The sequence below is a fragment of the Sphaerodactylus townsendi genome, linkage group LG02 (assembly GCF_021028975.2).
Source record: "Sphaerodactylus townsendi isolate TG3544 linkage group LG02, MPM_Stown_v2.3, whole genome shotgun sequence".
In the NCBI taxonomy this organism is placed as follows: Eukaryota; Metazoa; Chordata; class Lepidosauria; order Squamata; family Sphaerodactylidae; genus Sphaerodactylus; species Sphaerodactylus townsendi.
The window spans coordinates 77,671,911-77,693,326 of NC_059426.1; the positions used below are offsets into that span (position 1 = coordinate 77,671,911).

The following is a 21,416-nucleotide window of genomic DNA, read 5'->3' on the forward strand; positions in this document are numbered from 1 at the left end:
AATCTTTAATCAATCTTTGGAGAATTGCCCTTTTAAGAAAGTCACATAGAGGCTGGCTGCCAGAAGCCGAGCCTCAGAGCCTGCCGTGGGAGGGTGAGGGGAGGAGGGGAATGACGGCTGGCTGGCCAGTTGCGGGGGTGGGGGGTAAGGGTGGGGGGCAGGAGCCTGCTGGGGAGGAGGCACTCTCCCCCTGTTCTGGAAGCAGGGGGAGCAGGTGCTCTGCCATCGGTGGCAGCTGGAGCTGCAGAGCTAGGGCTGGCTGGGTGTGGGGCGGGGCGGGGCAGCGGGGCGGGGCGGGGGTGAGGCTCCCCAGTTGCTGCCACCGGGTCCAAATGGCTCTTTGGGTAGCAAAGGTTCCCGACCCCTGGTCTAAGCCTTCAGATGTCATTGTTTCTTTCCCATCCTTGCAAGACTTTTCATGGTCTTTGTCTTAAAAAAAACAATTTAGGGGAATTGGGACCAATTTTGTGAATTACATGAACTATGGCTGGGTTAGATTGGAACATCATAGTCCTTTATTTTAACTTTCAGGGAATCTTTCAAATGGACCACTGCCTTAAAGGCTGCTAGTAGCTAGGAGCAAGCAGAGCTGAGCCCCAGCAACTCTGCCTAAACCCAAGTGGTCCAGATACCTCTATGAACAGTGGCACTCAGTCAGCTCACCAACTGTCTTTGGTACTTTGGGCTTTGAAGTACTGCATGAACTAATAATGCCCATCACTGTGGTGCCACTAAGCTGAATGAGCCTGTAGCACAGGAAGAGGTGCTCAGCTTGCTGCAGAACCATTTTCTCTTCCCAATCCTCTCCCAGCCTATAGTTCGGTGATGTATAATGTCACTGCTGCCTCCATTGCAGGAGTATTAACATGGTCCACCAAGAGGTAGCAGCCACTTCAGCACATGGGCTACTGCAGCTAGGCTGGGACAGCTTACCTCTGTGGTCAACTGCTGGAGGAGATGAGGAGGTGGGTAGAGCCCATACCTTCTAGAAAAGGCCAACTAGTAATGTTGCAACTTGGGACTGTCTACCTTTGCATTCTTCTAGTAATCTAGTGATGTCTTTTTCTGGTGCAAAGTTTTACAAGTCAGTTGCTGTAATTTTGTTTTTCTTACCTGCTATTTTGATGGTTCAACATGCCATGATTATAATACCTAAAGGTTTGTGTACTCTAAATCACTTGCTTATTTTAAACCACATTTTGCTTTTGTCAGTGAGGGACATTCTGAAATTTTTGCAAAGAGGATTGTTGAACAGACTTGAAAATTAGTGCCCCAGGTATATTTGCACATGCAGGAAACAAACGAGAATACTTCCCTCTCATTCCCCACTGTTGACTGACGATCATGCTTTAAAATGATGCACAAATGGGGGTAAACAGTGGCTCTGTTTCTATAATCTGCCATACTCCTGCCTTCATGCTGTATTTCACGGCAAAAGGGCAACTTTTGAATTGTTGCTGGATTAAAAAATGGGGGACAAGCTGCATTTAGATCTGCTGGCCTTGTTTAGATTTTGAACATTTCATTGCCTTTGTGAGTCATGTCTTCTAAGAAAGATGAGGGGTTCCATGCAATCTTTGTGCAAAGCTCTTAGTAGCACATGTTTAAAATTTCTACTTAATTGCAAATCACAGACACTCTAAATATCTGCTAAATTTTACATAATTTTTTAAAATTCAGAAACAGCTCCTTATTTCAAAGGCAAAAAAATCCCATGTACGCTGATTAATTAAAATCTATTCTGCTAGCTTTGCAACTTTCTTTCTATAACATAAATACCAGTAGCAACATAAGGAAACAGAGGCCTGATTTGGAACAACATTCTACCACACATGCATTAGAAGAAGCCACAAATAATCAGTTGTCAAAAACCAGAATTAAAAGGTCTACAATAGGACGCGTGCTTCTCAGTACATCTCATTGTAAGAGACATTCAGATAGAGGAAAGTTATCAAGTGTACCTGGCAGGGAGCAGTAGGCATTAGCAAAAACAGACTCATGTTACTTGTAGTGATGTCATTAATAAATGAGGCTGTGGCAGATAAGATACTGAAAGCTAGCAAGTTTCAGTAGATCTAGATTAAAAAAAAATACTCTACTGTTATAGGGCCACCCAGAAAGAGTTGCTAAATTGGGTCAGCTGCACAGATTCCACATGAAAAGGGCTCCTTGAACTTTTCCAAAACTCCAAAAAAATGGTTTGCAAGTAAATTTATTTGTAATGCAGCACATGAAAAAAAGAACTACACAAGGAGTCTACAGAAGTTTTCAATCATGGCTAGTGTGAAGTAGGCAGGCTGTGGTGCAACAGCAGAGCATTTGTTCAACAGGCAGAAGGTACCAGGTTCAGTCTCTGGCATCATTAGTTAAAAGGATCTTAGTAGGTAATGTGAAAGATCTCTGCATCAGATCCTGGGGAATCACTACCTATCTGAGTACTACATTTTGCAGACAACCAGAGTGAATCTGGTTCCAGCCTACATTTTTGACCACAAAATGGAACTTTCCTGATTCCCTTGCTCCCATGGATCTCCATTATTTTTGCTTCTGGAAAACTGAATGGGTTCTGCAGCAGCAAGGGGGAGTGGGTTGAAGTTGCCAGTTTAATCTTGATGCAATCCCATTATCTTCTAGAACAATAATTCTTGACATCCCGTACATCCCCTTCTGGGGGGCATTCAAAATTTCAGAGAGCAAATGGGATCATTTGGGATTTTAGGCGGCTCTACCTGCAGTGCCTTCTGACAGCAAGTGAACTGCTCACCCATAAAATCCCAGAATTCTCCCACCAGCATTTATAACAGGATACAGTAACAGTGGCATTTAGGAAGTTGGGTGATGGTAATGAGGTATGAGGATCTGCTTGAATAAGATTGTGTACTGAATGCATATACAGACATTTCCTGTATAAATAAAGTTGCTTTGGCTGGAGTGCTGTTTTTATGTCCTCATTTTTACTTGTTCTGAATCTGTTCATTGGAGGCTGTTGTAGTTGAGCCAGGCTCTGCCTTTCAACTTGACCAGGAACATGTGGGCCACTTTAATGCTTACAATGAATAGAATAAAATATAAAACAATGTATTTGTTCTGGAGCTTAGAATGAAAACTTCAGCAGAAAAACAACAAAGAACTAATCTGAGAATCAGTAGCAGAGCTGTATTTTTATCAGCGCAAATTGTAGACATTGGCAGAAGGACAGCTGCTAGTTTAATGTATACACTCTGGTTTAACATATACACATCATCTTAAGGACAGTACACAGCATACATTTCTTCCAGTACCTGGAATTTTAATATACATTCTCCAACTTAACACAGTCCATCTTTAGAAAACCTTGCTGCTGTCTTTGACTTACTGACGGCAGTCAACAAACTGATGCTAGTCATCTCCATTAGCAAATGATTCATATCCCAGGCCAAACAGTCTTCTGTATTGATCAGTTACAAGGAGACAGTAGCTCATCACTTCCTATTGAATGAAAATATGAAATTCATATTAGAACTATGGCTAAGGTACAGGTGATTCTGCACTTGCAGATTAAATAATAACCTGAAAAAACCTGCTGAAGCCCCAAAACAGAGGAAGTCTCCTATGCTTATTTCCAGAAACTGACTTGCATAAGTTTTAAAAACTAATTACAGACCAATTAAGGTCTTATGGCAAATAAAGGAGACTGTTTCTAGTATTTTCATATTTGTTGTCTTAATTTTCTAAGCAGCATAGAGCCTTACAGGGTGGAAGAATAATAGGATGTAAATACTTTAAATTCATTCATTATTTTAATGAACTGTTACAGGCAGCTCAGCTGCCAGGTTATAGGATATTCTTCATTATCAGCATTTTTACTGGTGACTTCCCCACCTTCACTTACTTGGTACTGCAGAGAAAAATAAGATTCTGGATAGCTGCAACTGTGGAGTTGTCATTCTGCCCAGTGACAAGGTGCTGGTCCAGGATTACATGTACTGCATCTGCTTTGCTGGCTGCATTGGAAGAATATACTCAGCTTGCTTTCTTCCTTTCCTCTCTCCCCCCGGACCCCCACAAACTCCCAAGAAGAGAAACTACTCAGATTTTGCTATTTTGTTAATGATTTAGGAATGTACTTCATTTTCCTGCTGTGCTGGATTTGTCTATTCCCAAGGTAACTGATTTTATTCTTTCACAAGAAAAACTCAACAAGGCTACACTGAATACCATATTAATAAGTAAGCAATGGCCTTGATCAGGGCATACATTCAGTATCTATGGGGCAAGTGATGCAATTGAAGAAATGTACATCAACAGACAAACACAAGGGATCAACACAAAAAAATCTAGTCCAACAATTGTTTAATATTTAGGAATGAATTTTGAGGGGGAAATGGGCTGAAATAGTTTATCTCAAAGCCAAAATGACTCTTAACCAGCTTTGATATCTGCAAGTCAACTATAAGACCATTGGAATGAGCGCATTTCAGTCAACAACCTCATTTATATATCCAGGTTCACAGCACCGTAGGTTTTTATTGAAAAGGCAGCACAATTCAAGTAAAGCTGCCCCTGGCTCATACAGTTGGTTAATTGGATAATTCACTTGAGAATTCTGGATTTACAAAGTTCCTTCAATGCTACAAGATTTCTTGGGGTATGGATCTGCAAAACAATTTTGCCATCCCTATAGTGCACTGATAAAAATCACATGCTATACAATTTTATGAGGACTTTTGCAATGTGGTATATTTTGCTTTCATGCTCAACATGGACCCATATGTGGATCATAGCCATGTAAAGAGAAAGGAGATTTTCCTACAAATTTGGATGGGGACGCCCAGATTTGCAAAAGAAAAAAATCTGAAAAGTCTTTCCCAATCAGCAGAGAGGAGAGGAAAGGTCAGCTGAGCATCCGTGCATCCTAACAGAACTGGGTGCCAGCTCAGGCATAGCTCCATCATCAACAGGAGCTGCTGCTTCCCTCCCCCCACCCAGGTAGTAGTGATGCAGGAGAGAAGGAACAGGAGACACTGCCACCACCCCTCCTAACGCTCTCCACAGAGGAACAAGGAAGAGGAGATCAGGCAGCAGGCAAGCAGAATGGGGGAAGGTGCCGACAAGTGAAATCTTCCCCATGAGTTTGCCTGTGGGGAAAGGAATAGGATCCCACACCACAGCGAGGAAGGAAAAGGATCCCACACCACAGTGAAGCGCCCCCCCCCCACACACACACACATACACAAGTCATGGCTTGTGTCACTCAAACTTTCAGCGCTGGTGCTTGGATCACTGTTGATCAAACCCATGGTTCCAGATAAGGTTACAATGACATACCACTAAAGTTAGCGCCAGAATCTTTTGCAAAGTCTTCAACAATAATGGGTAAGCTGGCAAAACTAGGCAATCTGATCAGTTCATACACAGAGGGCTGAAAGAGACCAGAGAATAAAAGTAACACTTGAACAATGCAATCTGGCAAAACCAGCACAGGAAGATTCTTTCCGGCAGACCACTAAGCACCAGTTGATTTCTGGGATTCTCACACAGAATACTGAACTACTTGGTAGACCTTGGTCTGAACAAGCAAGGCAAGGGAGCTTACACTGCATCCCCTAGCACTGAAGAGTTACAAATTAACAGAGAGATACACACCAGTGGACCTTGGAGCCAAATTGGTAAAAAAGTAGACATAAGACAGGTTGGCCCACTCATGTAGTAAGCCATTATTCTCCTTTTGTATTTGAATGAAAAACTGTTTAAATTCATTTGCATGTTTCCACATGTTAGTGTGTACACATTTCATATGCTTACAGAAGTTCAGGCACATCAGTCAGAAAGATCAGGAAAATAATTGCACACTGATGGCAATTTTACTGCAATTTTCTTGGATTATTTTTCATAAAACTAAGAGTCTTACAGGAGTATAAAATGGGATAATTAAAAAATAAACACAGCTTAAATCAATCATGCAGATAAATGCCAATGAGAAAATAACTTGGAAATAACAAAACACCACATGGGGTCTGGGACAAATCCATGGTTTAGTTAAGGCAACATTATATGGTTCACTAACTAACTAGAATGAAAGTTGTACACAAAAGTGTCCTGCTCAGGCTTACCCCTGTTAAACTGTATCCTTCAAATACCCAGGATTTGTCCTCATTTGTAGCACAGCATAAGGCGGCAACTCCATGCCCAACAGCACAAATGGGTTCTGCAAAAGACACACCACTATATCTAAATGGAGTCACTGCATTCTGGCATGTAGTGAATGCCCTTACTAATAAAGCAGCAAAAAAGAACCCTTATTCTTGATTATTTTCAGGAAGCACCCCTTACTTAATCTCTATATATTCTTATCCTTCCCTGATCTAATTAATTACAAAAATGAGAGTAATGTATTTAAAGCATACAAATGCTTTCACTTAATCAGGAATATTACTGTGCTTGTGAAGAATGGTTGGGAGTTTAATGACAGTGAACGTTATGCCAGGGGAGTTACATTTTAAAAGATGCCAGAGGAACATCAATACTATTTTTTCCATCTCTATTTAACCCAGAAGATGACTCCCTTCCTTGATCCAGTTCATATTACTGTAGCTCCAAGCCACAGTAATTCCAAGGCTAGACTACTGTAATGTCTAATGCCCTCAAGACAATGTGAAAATTCCAGCTGATACAGAATGCAGCAGGTTGAATACTGGTAGCCACTCTGGGGGGTTATCAATTAGTTTTCAGGTTCAAATCAAGAACTGCCTATCACTTACAAAGTCCTTCATGGCCTAGGGCTCATAAAAAGGATTACCTCTCTCAATAAGCCCCACAGTGACAGTGACATGAGCTCACCTGAGCAAAGTCCAGTCAGCAGCTGCCCGTACCTCAGAATTTGCTGTTGTGGCTCCCACTTGTGGCTGGGCCTCCCTAAGGCTCCCACACCTCACTTCTATCATTCCACAGGATGTGAAAAATGGAACTGTTTAGGAGGGCACTTTTATTTAAGACACCGGTGTACTACAATGGATAATGGTTTTATGAAAGAACAAAGGCTGTAGTTTATAGCACTGCTTATTGTATGCATTATTTTCTTACTGCACTCTATTCCAGTTTATTTCTTCTATATCATGTATGTCTTCTACTGTTTCATTGCACTGTTTTCTAATCTAGTAATCCAATCATTGCACTGTTAATTGTTTGCCTTATAATGTTCCTATTGCATTGTTTTAAAATTCTGTAATCTACCTTGAGTCTCATGAAGAAAGGCAACTATAAATAACGTAAATAAATAAATATGTGCCGAATAAGCAACATATACTGGAATATATTATTTTAACTATGCATTCCTAATATTAGTTTCCCAATTAGCTACAAAAGTTCTTATGTTACTGAAGTGAACAATACTTTGCTACCCACGTCATCAGTAATTTCTATTTGAAAACTCCTGAACTGACCAGAAACAGAATTATTCAAAGCATCTTCTTCATGCTTCCCAGTCCAAGCTGTACAAAAATATTCAAACCAGCATAGCTCCCCAGGGATGCTTACTGTTTTCAGAGCGGAAATGCTGCAATATCCTAGCTAAGTACCCACTGTTTGCTAAATCCGTTACAGCACCAGGACAGTCAGGAATCAACAGTGCATGGTATCGGGCACCTAGATAGAAAGAACAAAATTAGGAACATGCATTCTTGGTATGATAATGTTCAAGGAACCTAAAAGTCTGTCAAGTTTGACAAGGAGGTGAGGGGGAAAGATGAAGACATCTAGCTCCTTCCATAACACCATTAATTCATACCTAATAATTTAAATTTGGTCCATGCAGACATTGTTCATAGGAAATCTGATAACAGTCGGGTTGTAGGTTTTTACAAATGTGGATCATGTTCAGTGTGCCACTGGACTTCTGAAACTAAGATGTTTGAATAGGAACAACTCAAATGTAAAAGATCATTGAAACATTTTATTTAATTGCAATAGTAAACAAGTGGCATATATATTTATGTGCAAATGTAAGATATTATATATGGGACAAACAATAAGGCCAATTAAACTGCACATATTTGAGCATAGATCATGCATTAAACGTAAACATCTTGATTCCCCATTAGTTCAGAACTTTATAGAAAAAGAGCATACTGAAAATAACTTCATTTTTAGTTCTGGAAAAAGTGCATACACATTAGCATAATCATATCAATATGCAAAACAATTTATTACAACAAGTAAACAAATTGGTGGATTTAATTCAGAAGTGAACTTCTCTTGCTTCTTATACACTGCATTGTAAGTATTTGCAGGCAATACTGCCAATAAAACAGGCAGAGGTTTAGCTGTTGATGATAAGTGCAGCATAAGTGAATTTGTCAGAGGAGACAACTACCAGCTCTTCTGATTTTTGTGTTACAGTAAGATTGTATATATATTATTCTGTTATGGTGTGTAAATTTTTATACATATTGTCAAGTTAACATACAAAATTGATGTAATGTATATTCACAATTATTTCAGAACATTGGGGTGAACAAAGTATCACATCTCATCTTAAGTTAAGAAGACAGGGGTAAACTATGCTGCCAACAAGTAAAAGTATTGTACAAAACATACACATGGTAACTAATTATAGTGTGTTTGTCTATAAATACAGCAATGCAAAGTATAACTATGGCAAGTGTTTAGGACAAGTGTTGAAGAAGCACAGAGAGAGTAAAACAGATTTACAGTGCTTTCCGTTGACTTCTGAAGGCAGATTTTTCCCCTTCTTGACCTTTGTGTCTGCTCACACAGCTAAGCATTACAGTCTCCAAACATTTTATCTGTAACATTGTTATTGCTGCAATTGGTTTCCTTCTGGCTACAAGACCTTTTGTGACTGTTTTCTGACTTACGTAACCTTGTACTATTGGTTTTTATATGAACTATGTATGATTGTTGTTTATAATACACTATGTATTTTTGTAAATTGTTGCTTTACATGCTGTCATCTTTAAAGGCACTGCCATACAGGCTCTGCCCCCTACCTCCACTCAACCACCACCTCTAGAGTCTGAGGAGGTAAAGATGGTGCTCTCTACTCTTCAAGGTAAACAAAGAGGGGAATGCTTTGTATTGTCTTCCACCCTAATGCAATCCTACTGCTGCCTTTAGGAGGAGGAGGGCTGCTGCTCTGCTTTCCCACAATGCCCATGTCAACACTGGATGGCCCAACCAGTGTCAGCTTTTGTCCACATCACCATATTTTTTCTGCAAACCCAACAAATCCTTTTCCACTTAGCAAAGAAAAAAGCCTCCCTAGCATGGGAGAAACAGCTTCCTATCAGGACAACACTAGATTGGGAGGCTAATCTTATTCCCAATCCTTGATAATCTCACACATTAAAAATTTAGGTTGCCCTAACAAATTGCTAACAGCTTATATGAATACTGTGGAAAGAAGACTCTCCAGTTCAAAAGACCAAGCACATTAAACAGTGTATGCAAGATGCAAAGGGGGAACTGAGTCACAGTACTGGCTTTTTCAGAATATTATTTTACCTTAATCTGTATGACAGAAAAAGATGTGACAGAAAAATATCTACATCAATTTTTCACTTGATTTATTCTTTTGACTCCGGAAACTATAAGAAATCATCTCTGGGAACTATAGAAATCATCAATACATAGTGGGCATGAGCAGGCCAAAGTGAAACACTTCTAATTCTCACTGATTTCCACAGACAAATATTTAACTATCTCTTGAACTCAATGAGACTTTAGATGGATATGCAGCAAGAAAGAACACTGCATTTCTAGAGATGCTGTCCATACACATGGTAGTTAATGGCATGTAAAAAGATACCTTACCATCAGTTGATTCTAATTTGGCAGGATTTGCATATGATTTCATACGAAAGTCCTGGATCCAACGCATGTTTGCCTCATTAACATTAACGAAATCAATAGGCTTTCCCTAGAAGAATCATTGTTCAAAATTCAACTAACGAAACAATAAGCAATAACACTTCAAGTTTAAAAGTTAAATATTTTATGTGTTTCTATACATTAGCAAAATTTGCTTCAGCCAACTTTATTAATATAAGCTATTTCTTCTTGTGCTTATCATTAAAAAGGGAGATTGTTCACATACAATAAAACTGGTCCTGATATTGTAAATACTGATGCAATTTTAAACAGCCAGAATCATTAAAAATATAGCTGAAGAACTTCCTTCTGCAACTTCTTGAAGAATACAGACTGGCAATTTTTTTAACACAAACAATTTGGGAGTCGTACTGACCAGCTTGATGATAATACCAATTCTGGGCAGAAGTGAGTTGAAAATGTTTTAAACTATTACTGAAAGCCAACCTACGCCACAAGGAAAGGCAGGATATAAATGTTTTAATAAATACATATAAATATAAGTAAATCTTGAAGCACAATTCATACTTCCTTCAGCAACAAAACAGAGCAGCCCACTAAAAATTTCCCTAAGAAAGCACAGTCCAGGCTTGGATCAAGACCAGACATTTCTGTAGGCACAAGGTTTTCTGCTCACACCACTTTCCTGACTGCCCAAAACGCTCCCAATCCTGTTCCTGTGGGACGGAGAACCTTCAGGAACAGAATTTCTGGAGACATTTTGAACTGTTTTGGTAGTTGAGAAAATCACACTTCATGGATGTAAATTCTTGACCTGTGGAAATTAATAGTAGTCTGGATCCAGCCCTCAGGATGGATAATGAATTTCCCCTATATATCCCCACTGTTGGTTTTCTGACTGCCAGGTATACTCTGCAGTTAATAGTAAACACTCTCACTTACCCCAGGGGTAGCAACCTGCAAATTAAAAGCAGCACTTGCCAGTGTAAAAGAATGAAGGAAGGAGTCAGCAGACACACCTGATAACCAAGAACAAAACATTATTAAGTGAATGTGTTTAGATGTTAATATTAACTGTTACCTGAATAATCATTTTGCTCCCCTAACAGCATTTTAATGGTCCACATCATTATTTATATTTCTAAAAATAACAAGAGCTATTTAGACTTTAAATTTTAGTACATGCAAGAAATATAGCAGCCAACATCCAACGTTATAAAAGGGGAAAAGCATTCTGCTGAAAATCTTTAGGAAGCTTGAGGGGTGTTTTTTGTGGCAACTGCAACAATCAATCAATCAATCAATCAATTAAAAAGCCACCATATGAGTAAAGAAAACACCATTTAAAACAAAATGTTAAATGTACACAATTGTTTTCATATAACCTTTTAAAACATAAATTAAACATAATTTAAAAAAAAATTAAGCTAGTTCCCCTCAGGGACATTTTGTTGAGGAAGTCTCAACAACTATGAGATGGGTTTCAAAGTAGAATCAGGCCCATAACCACAGTGGTACAAAACGGGCCATCCAGCATTTGTCATGTGCCTCTAATCAGGGCTAGGGGTTGCTATGAAATCTGTCACGAGTCTTTCGGGTGTAAGTTCTCTATGTAATGGGAAAAGGAAGGAGTTGAGGGGAAAAGTTGTGACTCTCATAATTTTCCCAAGTGTGAATTCTCTATGCAATTGGCTACAATAGACTAAGACATTAGCAGGGCTGAAGAGTCCTGATTTTAAAAGCCTGGGGCAGGGAGAATAAAATTATGTTGGAGTTAGGCTGAGAGAGAGACATTAATGATTGAAGTGGTGAAATCATGTAGCAGATAAAAAGACAGAGAGAATGGGAAGGTTTTCCACAATAATCCAACGGAACTTTTATTGCTGAAGAAATTGTTTTTGACAGAATTGGCATCAAATAATAAGGGATTTAGGCCCAAATGTAAATAAGCTAATATATGCTACTCCACAGGAAGGGTTGTGGTGCTCTGAAGGTGGAAAGTTACTGGGAAAGGGATCCCTTACCTGTGGGCAGTTTAGGGGTTACACCACTGTTGCTCGATATTGTGACTGTTCACTTAGAGAAGAATTCTACTTACAGCCTGATCCTACGCATTTTATTTACTTTATAGTCCACCTTTACAAAGCATTGTAAGCAAAGCATTACAAAGCATTGCTTGACATAGCAGCTCTGACTTTTTCCCCTTTCTAAAATTGGCAACCTTAGTCCTATTGCGGTCCTTGCTAGTATTCTCATGCAATTTGATTACATTGTTTTATACCATGCAATCTACCTGGAATCTCAAGTAGAAAATTGGTCTATAAATAAATAAACAATTTTGTGTGTTCACCACCACTGTACTCATCCCCCATCCTAAAACATTTTCTGAGTAGGTTCAATAAGGCTTTTCAGGACATATGCGAAACTGAGGAATATTTTCGACACTGCCCCTTCTGCACACGCAAAATAATGCGTTTTCAAACCACTTTCACAACTGTTTGCAAGCGGATTTTGCTATTCCGCACAGCTTCAAAGAGCACTGAAAGCAGTTTGAAAGTGCATTATTCTGCATGTGCGGAATGAGCCTGACATTCAAAGAAACTCGATTACCCCGTGTATGACACCAGACTGCCCCCAACCCGCAGTTTCACAGCCTTACAGATCCCCTTACTGGGTGAAGCTGTCACTCTGGTTTTCTGGCGGAGGTCGTGTGTCATTAACGTGACAGCCGACCGGAATGGTCAGTAGGAGCCGCGTTTCTGGTTTTTTGCAGGGTGCTGCTGCAGAGATGAGCCCGCCACGCCTGACAAGTGCACGCCGTAATCGCTGCGCCCGGGGGTGGGCAATTGTATCCAGCGTCCTGGCACCTTCCCCGAGAGGTCCTCCACGTCCTCCTCGGCCAGCTTCGCAGCCCCCTCTCGGAAGAACCCGGCAGGGCAGGACGGAGAGCGAGCTAGACTCACCTGCAGCTGCCGCGCTGGCCACAATGAGGCAGGTGGGCTTGCTGAGACGCTCCGACATGATGGCGCTGGCAGCGGAGGGGCCCGCAGCGCAACAGGAAGCGGGCGGCTGCTTTCTCATGCGCGCCTCTGGCGGCAACGGCGCTTCTCACCCACCAGCCCTTGAGCCACCCAGCTTTAGTGCGCAAGCGCCGGCACGAGCCCTTGAAGCTGCTGGTTGGGGGATGAGGCTGAAGCTTCCCAGGGAGGCTTTTTTTCCCTCACTCATCTAGCAGCCTCCGCGGGAAGAGTGCGCAGGGCAGGGGAAGACCCAGAGTGAATGTTAATAGGGGCTGTCTCCCATAACATTGACAGCTGTGATACAACTGGGCGAAATTTTTTTGCCTTCTTTTTCAGTTGCTTATTTTTTGCTAGAGGCGTTTCTCACAGCAGCAAAGGCGTTTCTCACAGCAGCAAAGAAGCTTCTGCACACTGATCCAGCACACCCCATGCATTAATCAGTTAGGCTTTGTCCCCCAAAGCCTCACCATTCGGGCTGGCATCCTTCTAGGAACTCAAAAGGGGCACATTTCCGCTGTTATATCTCCTTCTTTACCGTGATTCTGGGGCTGCATGTGGGGCTTGAGGAGGGATATTAATGTGTACATGGTATGGCCAATAGTATAGGTGTCTAGCTTTTGTAGATGTGTAGTTGCATAGACAGATATACACATGGGCACTGTAGGGCGCATATTCATGAACGTGTACACACTGCATATGTGCCCTGGGCATTTGGTGTATAGTTACCACACATGGAATCTCCTAATACAACAGCAACAAAAGCAGCCCCAGAAGTCACACAGGAACAAACCGGTGCAAGTAAAATTCAATTTTGTACATTAAATTTAACACTGATATAAAATCTCAAATACTCTGTTGCTAGGAGCTTTGAATTCTGGAAATGATGATGTCATAGAGATATTCTCAGTTGTCAAGACAGAGTGTTACTTTTACATGACTGATTTGCTCTGGAAGTGATCTGAGCTTTCCATTTAGATCCACAGAAACATTTAAATCTCTGTAAGAGTACACTGGCAGGTTAGTAATGGTGAATAAAAAGCCATCTGGCAGTCTCCAGAAGATTATAAAGTATACCTATATTGCAATACTTTTCCCTTAACCTTTCTATAACCCATTAGATACTGCTTCCTATCAAATCAATCAGGGGAAATGGAGCTATAAATAATTTGTTTTGGAAAGACCATGACTGCTTCTTAAAACAATCCAATATTTGTTGATTTTTCTTCCCTCTAATATGATGATTGAAATGGTAAGTATAGTGGCCATGTCCTGGGATGTGCTGCCCACATTGTATACTCTTAGTAGACCCAAATCTTGATAGTCTGGATAACATCTTAGAATCAGAGGAGCAGGTTCTAATAATTTTATCTTTTTTATTAGGCTGCCATTTAAATATATTTATGTTAACACTAAAATTGCATAGAATACTTTAGTTTGCTTGAGAATTTATACTACCATTCCATATTGTCAATACTAGGTTTGGAAAAGAGTTCTATGAAACTGGGAAGCTTACAATATGCTTTTCAGGTAATGCCTGGTCCATACCTGTATCCTACTACTCTGCTCAGTAAAATTAGAAGTCTTCCTCTAGCCTAAGAAATCTTCTTCCAACTTAAATTACTGGAGTAAAGCTTTAAACTTTGCTCATGCCCATATTTTCTGGAAAAGGGAGAAAGGAACATTGAACTATTAATTTGTTAATTTTTCTAGTACTAGACTGGATGAGGGCAGCATAGCCCAATCTTATATCTCAGGGGGTCAGTAAGCAGGGTCAGTACTTGGATGGGAGTCAACTAAGAAAGGCTCTCTAGAGGAAGGCAATGGCAAAGCACCTGTTCTTCTCACTTATTTTGAAAAAACCCTGCTGGGTTCTCCAAAAGTTGATTGCAACTTGGTGGTACTTTCACACACACAGGCTAGAGGAAAATTAAATATCAGAGGACCAAAAAGTTAGGAGTTTAACCTGTTCTTTCTGAAATGTTTAATGTAACCCCTATATTACATCAATTACATTGGTTACCCGTCTAGTTCTAAGTCCAAGTTGTTGGTTTTGACCTTTGAAGTTGGGATATCAGTTGGGAAGTTGGGAAGACTGGGATATCAGAAGGGCCATCTTCAGAGGCATAGCAAGGGGGGAAAGCACCCAGTGCACTGGTGCGTCCTCTGCCCCACCCTGGAATGCCCTCATCCTGGTCCGGAACACCCCCGCTGCATGTCTGATGCGTCGCGCACACATACACCCCTTGGAGCTACGCCTCTGGCCATCTTCTCCCATATGCTTCTGCCCAGGAATTAAGATCACATGTAGAAACCCCCCTGACTATCTCACCAATCAAAGAAACTTGCTTAGTGGATAGATGAGAGAGGGGGGCGTCTGGTCCTCTCACTGTCAATCTTTAGGAGGCTGTTGAAGATGGTTTTATTTAGGACTGCATTTGGCTAAGTTTACTAGAAGTCCTCAGTTGTGCTTTTAAATTTTGGCTTTTATGTTTATTTTATTTATGTTGTAAGTCACGTGGAGCTCCATAAGAAAGAAAGGCAGCTAATAATTTTTAAAGAGCATTTGCAGCCCAGGTTCTTAATCCTGATTGAAACCATTGCTAGTGATATTGGAAGAGCTACTTGCATACATGACTTTTAGGAGCACAATAAAATCCCCTCAACTTTACCACCAAGTCACTGTGGGGTGAAGACATCTTGTGGGTAAGCCTACATAAGCTGGTTGACAGGTGTAAATAAATACTGCTGACTTGGAAAATACTATTGACATGGAAACTATCTTGATAGCCAGCTTTCTTTAGTAAATTAAGGACAAATTAATCTTTTAGGCTTTATGTTGACCTTCTGAGTCCAGTGACTGCAAGGGGAGCAACCAGAGAAGTTATTGACTCATAAGAAGTTGTTAAATAATTGTTACTGTCATCTTTTCCAGAGAGTACGCCATGTATATCAAGAATTTTCCTATTCTTCAACGATTGAAGAGGGATGAATTCTTTGATGAAGGTGAAGCCTTTTGAATGTTATACAGTGGAAATTATGCCTACTTACTTGGAAGTAAGTTCCACTGTGTTCAGTGGTGCTTATGCCTAAATAAGTACAGAATTGCAGCATTAAAGTTTCAAGTGTTGAATCTGGTCATTACCTCAGGTCTTATTATGAGAAAGCAACACCTCACCATATGGAAGTCCTGTAGCTGCTGTGCTAAACTGACAACCACAGTGGTGATGAGGAAACACAGGGAACCTGTTGTTCTGAGTTTTTAAAAGATCACAATAAAGCAGGGGAAAACATGGAAGCAGCTTGAATAGACAATAGCACTGCTGTAAGGAAACCAAAGCAGAGCAAAACAGTTATGTGGAAAGGGTTGGGCACCCTGCTGCTTCTGTATTCTTAGTCCCCATCATCACCACCACCACATCTGACATGGATTTTTTTTGCATCAGACTGTTTTTGTGCATGCATTTTTTTTCTTTTGAGATAAACATCCAGCTTTTCTCTCTAACAATCAATCTGTTTTTCCTCTGGAAATAAGAAATCAACATTCTTTGTGCATGTTCATGGGCAGGGAAACAAGATACATGAAGAAATTCAACATACACCAGTGCAAAGTGATACACACTGGGGCAAAAAACAGTTCTAAGATCTTATAGACACTAATAACCTACCTGTAACTTCTTCAAATGAGATCTTCTGGCAATCCATTTTATAGACACATTAGGAATACTAGTAGTTACTTTTTCGCTGTGGGATGATTTGTCTATATTTAACTATTTCGTGATTTTTTTCTTACAGCTGGAAAATACATTTTAGGTGCAGTAATTGCAGGATGCATTTTCTGGGGCTTAGTCTATGGTCTGATAATGTGGTATTTTAGATGGTGAGTAGTCAGATTGCTACAAATGGGTTTGAATGTACATATATGGCTGTGTGTCTTCTGGGAAAATATTCTTTGCTTGACTTTTATAATTGCTGGTAAACAAGTACTCATATAAGAATATTTTGTAGAGCTAGAATGCTGCATAGTATATCACATCAAAAAGTTGAGTTCTCAACATGACCTCATCTGTGTATACCTAAATACGGAGATTGGGATCATGAACAGAAAAGACAGATCTTTCTACAAACCTGAGAAAAGTCCCAAGTTTACAGAAAAATTCTGAAGTCCTAAAAAAATACTTTGGGAAGGGTTAGATCCCTCCAAAATTGTAGAAACAGTTCAGAAAAAAATGCCCTCTCAGTAGCCATTGTTGGGCTTGCTGGGCAACCACAACAGTACTGCCATCTTCAAGCCTTGGTTTCTTCAAGTAAAAGGCAGGGGAAGGGGAGTTTATAGGGTTATTTTGGGCTTTGAAGAAGGACTCAGTGGGGGCCAGGCTGAAGAGCAATCACTGGGAGACTTGCTACCATGAAACTTGCATTACTCACCCAGGCCTGGCTGCTTGCTGCTGTTCAACAGTAACAGTATTATTTCACTTGTTGTTAGCCCTCCCACCCCCGCCTGGGATGGGCAGGGTACAAATATAAATCAATCAATCAATATCATTGTGAGTGATTTATTGGTTAGAGCTTCAAGAAGACTAGCATCTAGGAGGCTCAAGTTTGAATCACCAGTCTGTCATAGGAGCTCACTGGGCTACTTTGGGCTAGTCACACAATTTCAGCATAATCCACCTCCCATTATTGCTGTGAGGATAAAATGGAGGTGAGGGAAATGATATAGGCTTCTATAAGTCTCCATCGTGAAGAGAGGTGGGTATAAATGAAGAAAACAAATAATATATCTGAAGCTGGGTGGATAAAAGGTAGGTGATGATTGGTGGGTGTGTTGGAAGGGGAGTAGGAAGCAGGGAAAAGTGAGAATATGGGCATTGCCAGGAGAAGGGAAAAGAGAAAATAGTGTGGGGAGAAGGACACAAAGGAAAGTGAGCTAATCCCTTCAAGTCCTTGTGAATTTTCCACTGTGAAACTGGCAAAGCTTGGCCCAGTGGTTGGCACTGTTCGTAGTTTTGCTAGGAAGAAACTTCCAGGGGATGGAAGGAGAAAAAGCTGAAGATGGAGGTGCAGATAAAGGTAGGTTGACTGGTGGGTGGATAGGTGAGAGGGGGGCAGGAGAAGGGTAGAGGTGGTAGTGGTTTTCAGGGAAGAGAAAAAGGGGAGGAGAAATTGATATATCCCCCCATTACTGGTCCTTGCATGTCCCCCTCTTGTTTATACTGAATTCCAATGTAAACTTGGAATTGAGGCCAAGAGAGAACAAATTGTACAAAGCAACTTCATAAGTCTATAATTGAACTGCAAAATAAATTTGGATTTTTAAAAATACCCATCATATTCTGGTCCCAAACTAGTAGCCATTTGCTCCATATTGTGCCAGTTAAAGATGATCCAGAAAGTATTTATTACATATAGCCTCTTTCAAATTGCCAGGGTGAAAGAGCTTAAAGGCTAGACTTGTTTGATATTATTACTCACCAGTTTTTGCTTTTTAGGAAGATTTAGTTGTCTCTTTGTCACTATTGGTATCATTATTCCAATTCCCCACTTGGTGAAGCCTAGCTTTTAGACAAAACAGTTTTTTTAATATGGTGCCAGTTACATAGTCTGGTAATCAGGGGTGTATTTTGTGGAAGGCAGAGAACTAACACATAAACACATACACATTGTTTTAGATTACATATCTATATTTTTAAAATACATTTTAAATATATGACTGCTTTGCAGTTTAATATTCATTGAAGCAGACCTTTTAAATTTTCCTTAAGCAGACCCAAAGCAGCCTATCAGTTTACACCTGAAATGGTGATTCTGACCTCAATATCAGAGCCCATAGACCCTGATAGACCTTAATCATTGAGTTCTACCCAGCAGGTAGGGTTATAAGCTCCCAGCTGGGAAATCCCAGGAGATTTGGGGTAGGCCTGGATAGGTCAGGATTTGGGGAGGGGAGGGACCTCAGTGGGAAATAATACCATAGAGTCCACCCTGCCTGGTTTTCTCCTGGTTTGTTTCTCTCTATATAGTCTGGAGATCAGTTTTAATTCTGTTGGATCTCCAGGCCCCTTCTGAAGGGCAGCAAGTATACCAGTGGGTGAAGAATTTCTACAGATCTTTTTTTCCTGCTAATGTATACCATTATTTTTTTAGATACATAGTTGATTTCAGTGTCTTCACCAGCTTGACGGCTGTGATTGGATAGAAAGGCAGAACTAAAATGTTATAAATAGAATAAATCAAATAATCATAGCATGCCAAACAGCTTCACATAGAGAAAATATATTTGTTATCTTTAATTTGCTAATATATTTTCCTTACAGGAAACCAATACTATAGTGTAGCATCAAATGTGATACTGAAACTGTTCCCTTAATCCTTTTTCAGGAGACGTGGAAAAGATGAGAGAAAAGATTCAGTCAGAAAAGTCTCATTTTGAATACCATTTCATAATTTTACTTTTTCCATTGTGCAATGATGAATCAACCATTTTGTGGTAATATATTGCCAGCAGAGATTTCAAAATATTTTTTTCTGGTATAACCCACTCCTATTTCTTTGCTATCATTTGTCTTTATGATTTAACAAACCATTTCAGTACAGATGTTAATTAAATATGTAAGGCTTAAGTATACTTCAAATTTTCCATCAAGGATGTCCCTGGGTTGGGTGGAGAACTGTACTTCAGGCATGTATTAGCCTGATTCAAATCTAGACTGCAGAACATGGAGAGAGGGGACTTAGCAGAAGTGTATGGGGGTGGGGGAGTGGGGGGATGGCGCCTGAAGACAACACCTGCTCTGGGCGCCCCCGCATGCCCCCACCCCCGTGCTCAGGGGTGGGGTGGCTTGGACGGGCACCACAGCAGCAGGCTGCCCCCCCAAGCCACTCCCATATCGTTAAACCCCTACCACAGCTCAGGCATGTTTGCACAAACATGAACAGAAGCACACCTTCTCTCTTTCACGTGAAGGAAGGCAGGGACAGAAAGATGCGGGGGGGGGGGAGAAAACCCACACGGCTGCCCAAGGTTGCAGACCCAGCCTGGCTCAGGAGCCACATCTTGCTGGGCCAGGGAGGAGCAAGGCAGAAAGGCTATAAAGTACTCGGGACTCGGGTGCGCCACAACAAGCTGGGCGATGGTGTCACTGACGGGGCCGTCGGGGTCCTGGCCATCGCAGTTTGTAAGAAGCCAGCTTGGCCGCGAAGAGCTGCAGCTGCCCGAATGACAGACCCATCTTCTTGGCACATCCCAGAGCTGGCCAAACTGGGGTGCCAGAGACTCAGCCTGGCTAGTGGGCCCCAGCTCCAGGCGTGTCATCTTTAGGTGCCCGTCTTCCAAGCCGGGTGGGGGTGGGGGTGATTTTGCAAACACACCCCGCTGTTGCGCCCGGGGTCAACTTACCCCCCCCCCCGTCCCAATGGGACTTAGACTCCCTGTCCCCTGGGACTTAGACCTGTCCACCCAACATGGTTTTTCTGAATGGAACCAGCCCTGTTGGGAGCCTGCTCATGCAATGATGAGTTAAAAGTTATATTTCAATCCGGGTCAAATAGTGTTTCCAGGGCTGCTTAAAATTAGGAAAGCTGTATGGGAGGGAAGGTCTAACACAGAGATTGTGCCCCCATGCAACTGGGAAGCAAAGAACATGGCTCTCTGCCCAATCTAGGAAAGTCCCTGGGGGAAAACATACTGTGTAATTGAGTCCATTAGGAACTTAACTCAAGAAAGTTGCAGGAATGTTTGTCTTGTCCTCCTCCTCTCCAAATTTCCCATAATAAAATATCTTTCTCTTTTGAGAAAAAAAACACATGCTTCAAATAGGTATGGACAAAGAAAGGATTGTTTTTGAGGGCTCGAAACATGGTTATACTTTCTCAGAGTAACAGATTCCTACCTCAGCTATAAGTAGAGCACTAACATAGCTCTTTCCAGTTTTGTATTAGAATGCAATGACTCTTAGGGCTTAACTACACTCATTATGTCCTAATTCCCACCTTATTTCTTTGACTGCTACTTGTGAGGGGCAGCGGGCAGGAAAATAATGTGTTTTTTATTTGTTTGTTTATTTATTCTATTGTTTTCCTATTGGTGACTTAGCTTACCATGGCTTTTGAAATACTCTTCCCTTCTCCACTTAATCCTCACAACAACAATCTTGTGAGGGAAAGTTAGGCTTAGATACTGTGGGGGGACCAAAGCTACCTGGCAGTCTTCCATGGGAGAGTGAGGGATTCCGATCCAGTCATCCCAAATCCTAGTTCATTAACCACTAAACCCCATCAGGAACTATGAACACAGACCCTGTTAATCAAAGAATGTCTAGATCAGTGTTTTGTCAAAAGCTTTCATGGCCAGAATCAACTGGCTGTTGTGGGACCACAGGTACACAGATTGGAAAATTCACAATAGTCATTGCTAGATCAAAAATAACTCCTCAGAGGTAGTCACAGAATTTGCCCTTGTTTTGCTAAAGAAACTTGAACGTGTTTCACACAGGTGAATATGTGGGGTGAGGGGAGAAAGGATGAGAACTGCTAGAAGGTAGGAGTTGCTAAATTTGCATAGGCTCCATT

At 41.0% G+C, this 21,416-nt stretch overlaps 1 protein-coding gene across 3 annotated transcripts; it reads right to left on the reverse strand.

Moving 5' to 3' along the window:
- Positions 1 to 2,196: 2,196 nt before the first annotated feature.
- GATD1 (glutamine amidotransferase class 1 domain containing 1) lies at positions 2,197 to 12,958 on the reverse strand. Of its 3 annotated transcripts, none has more exons than XM_048486972.1 (8): positions 12,792 to 12,958; positions 10,771 to 10,847; positions 9,811 to 9,916; positions 7,516 to 7,623; positions 6,093 to 6,187; positions 5,308 to 5,401; positions 3,872 to 3,983; positions 2,197 to 3,468 (listed from the first exon to the last, which is right to left on the reverse strand). In XM_048486972.1, exons 1-8 carry the CDS (start codon positions 12,907 to 12,909, stop codon positions 3,462 to 3,464), a joined length of 717 nt encoding a protein of 238 aa, XP_048342929.1. In that variant the 5' UTR covers positions 12,910 to 12,958; the 3' UTR covers positions 2,197 to 3,461. The 3 variants fall into 3 exon arrangements, with proteins under 3 accessions (XP_048342929.1, XP_048342931.1, XP_048342930.1); XM_048486974.1 differs by lacking the exon at positions 12,792 to 12,958 and adding an exon at positions 12,500 to 12,748; XM_048486973.1 differs by lacking the exon at positions 2,197 to 3,468 and having other exon boundaries at positions 3,868 to 3,983.
- Between the last annotated feature and the right edge of the window lie 8,458 nt (positions 12,959 to 21,416).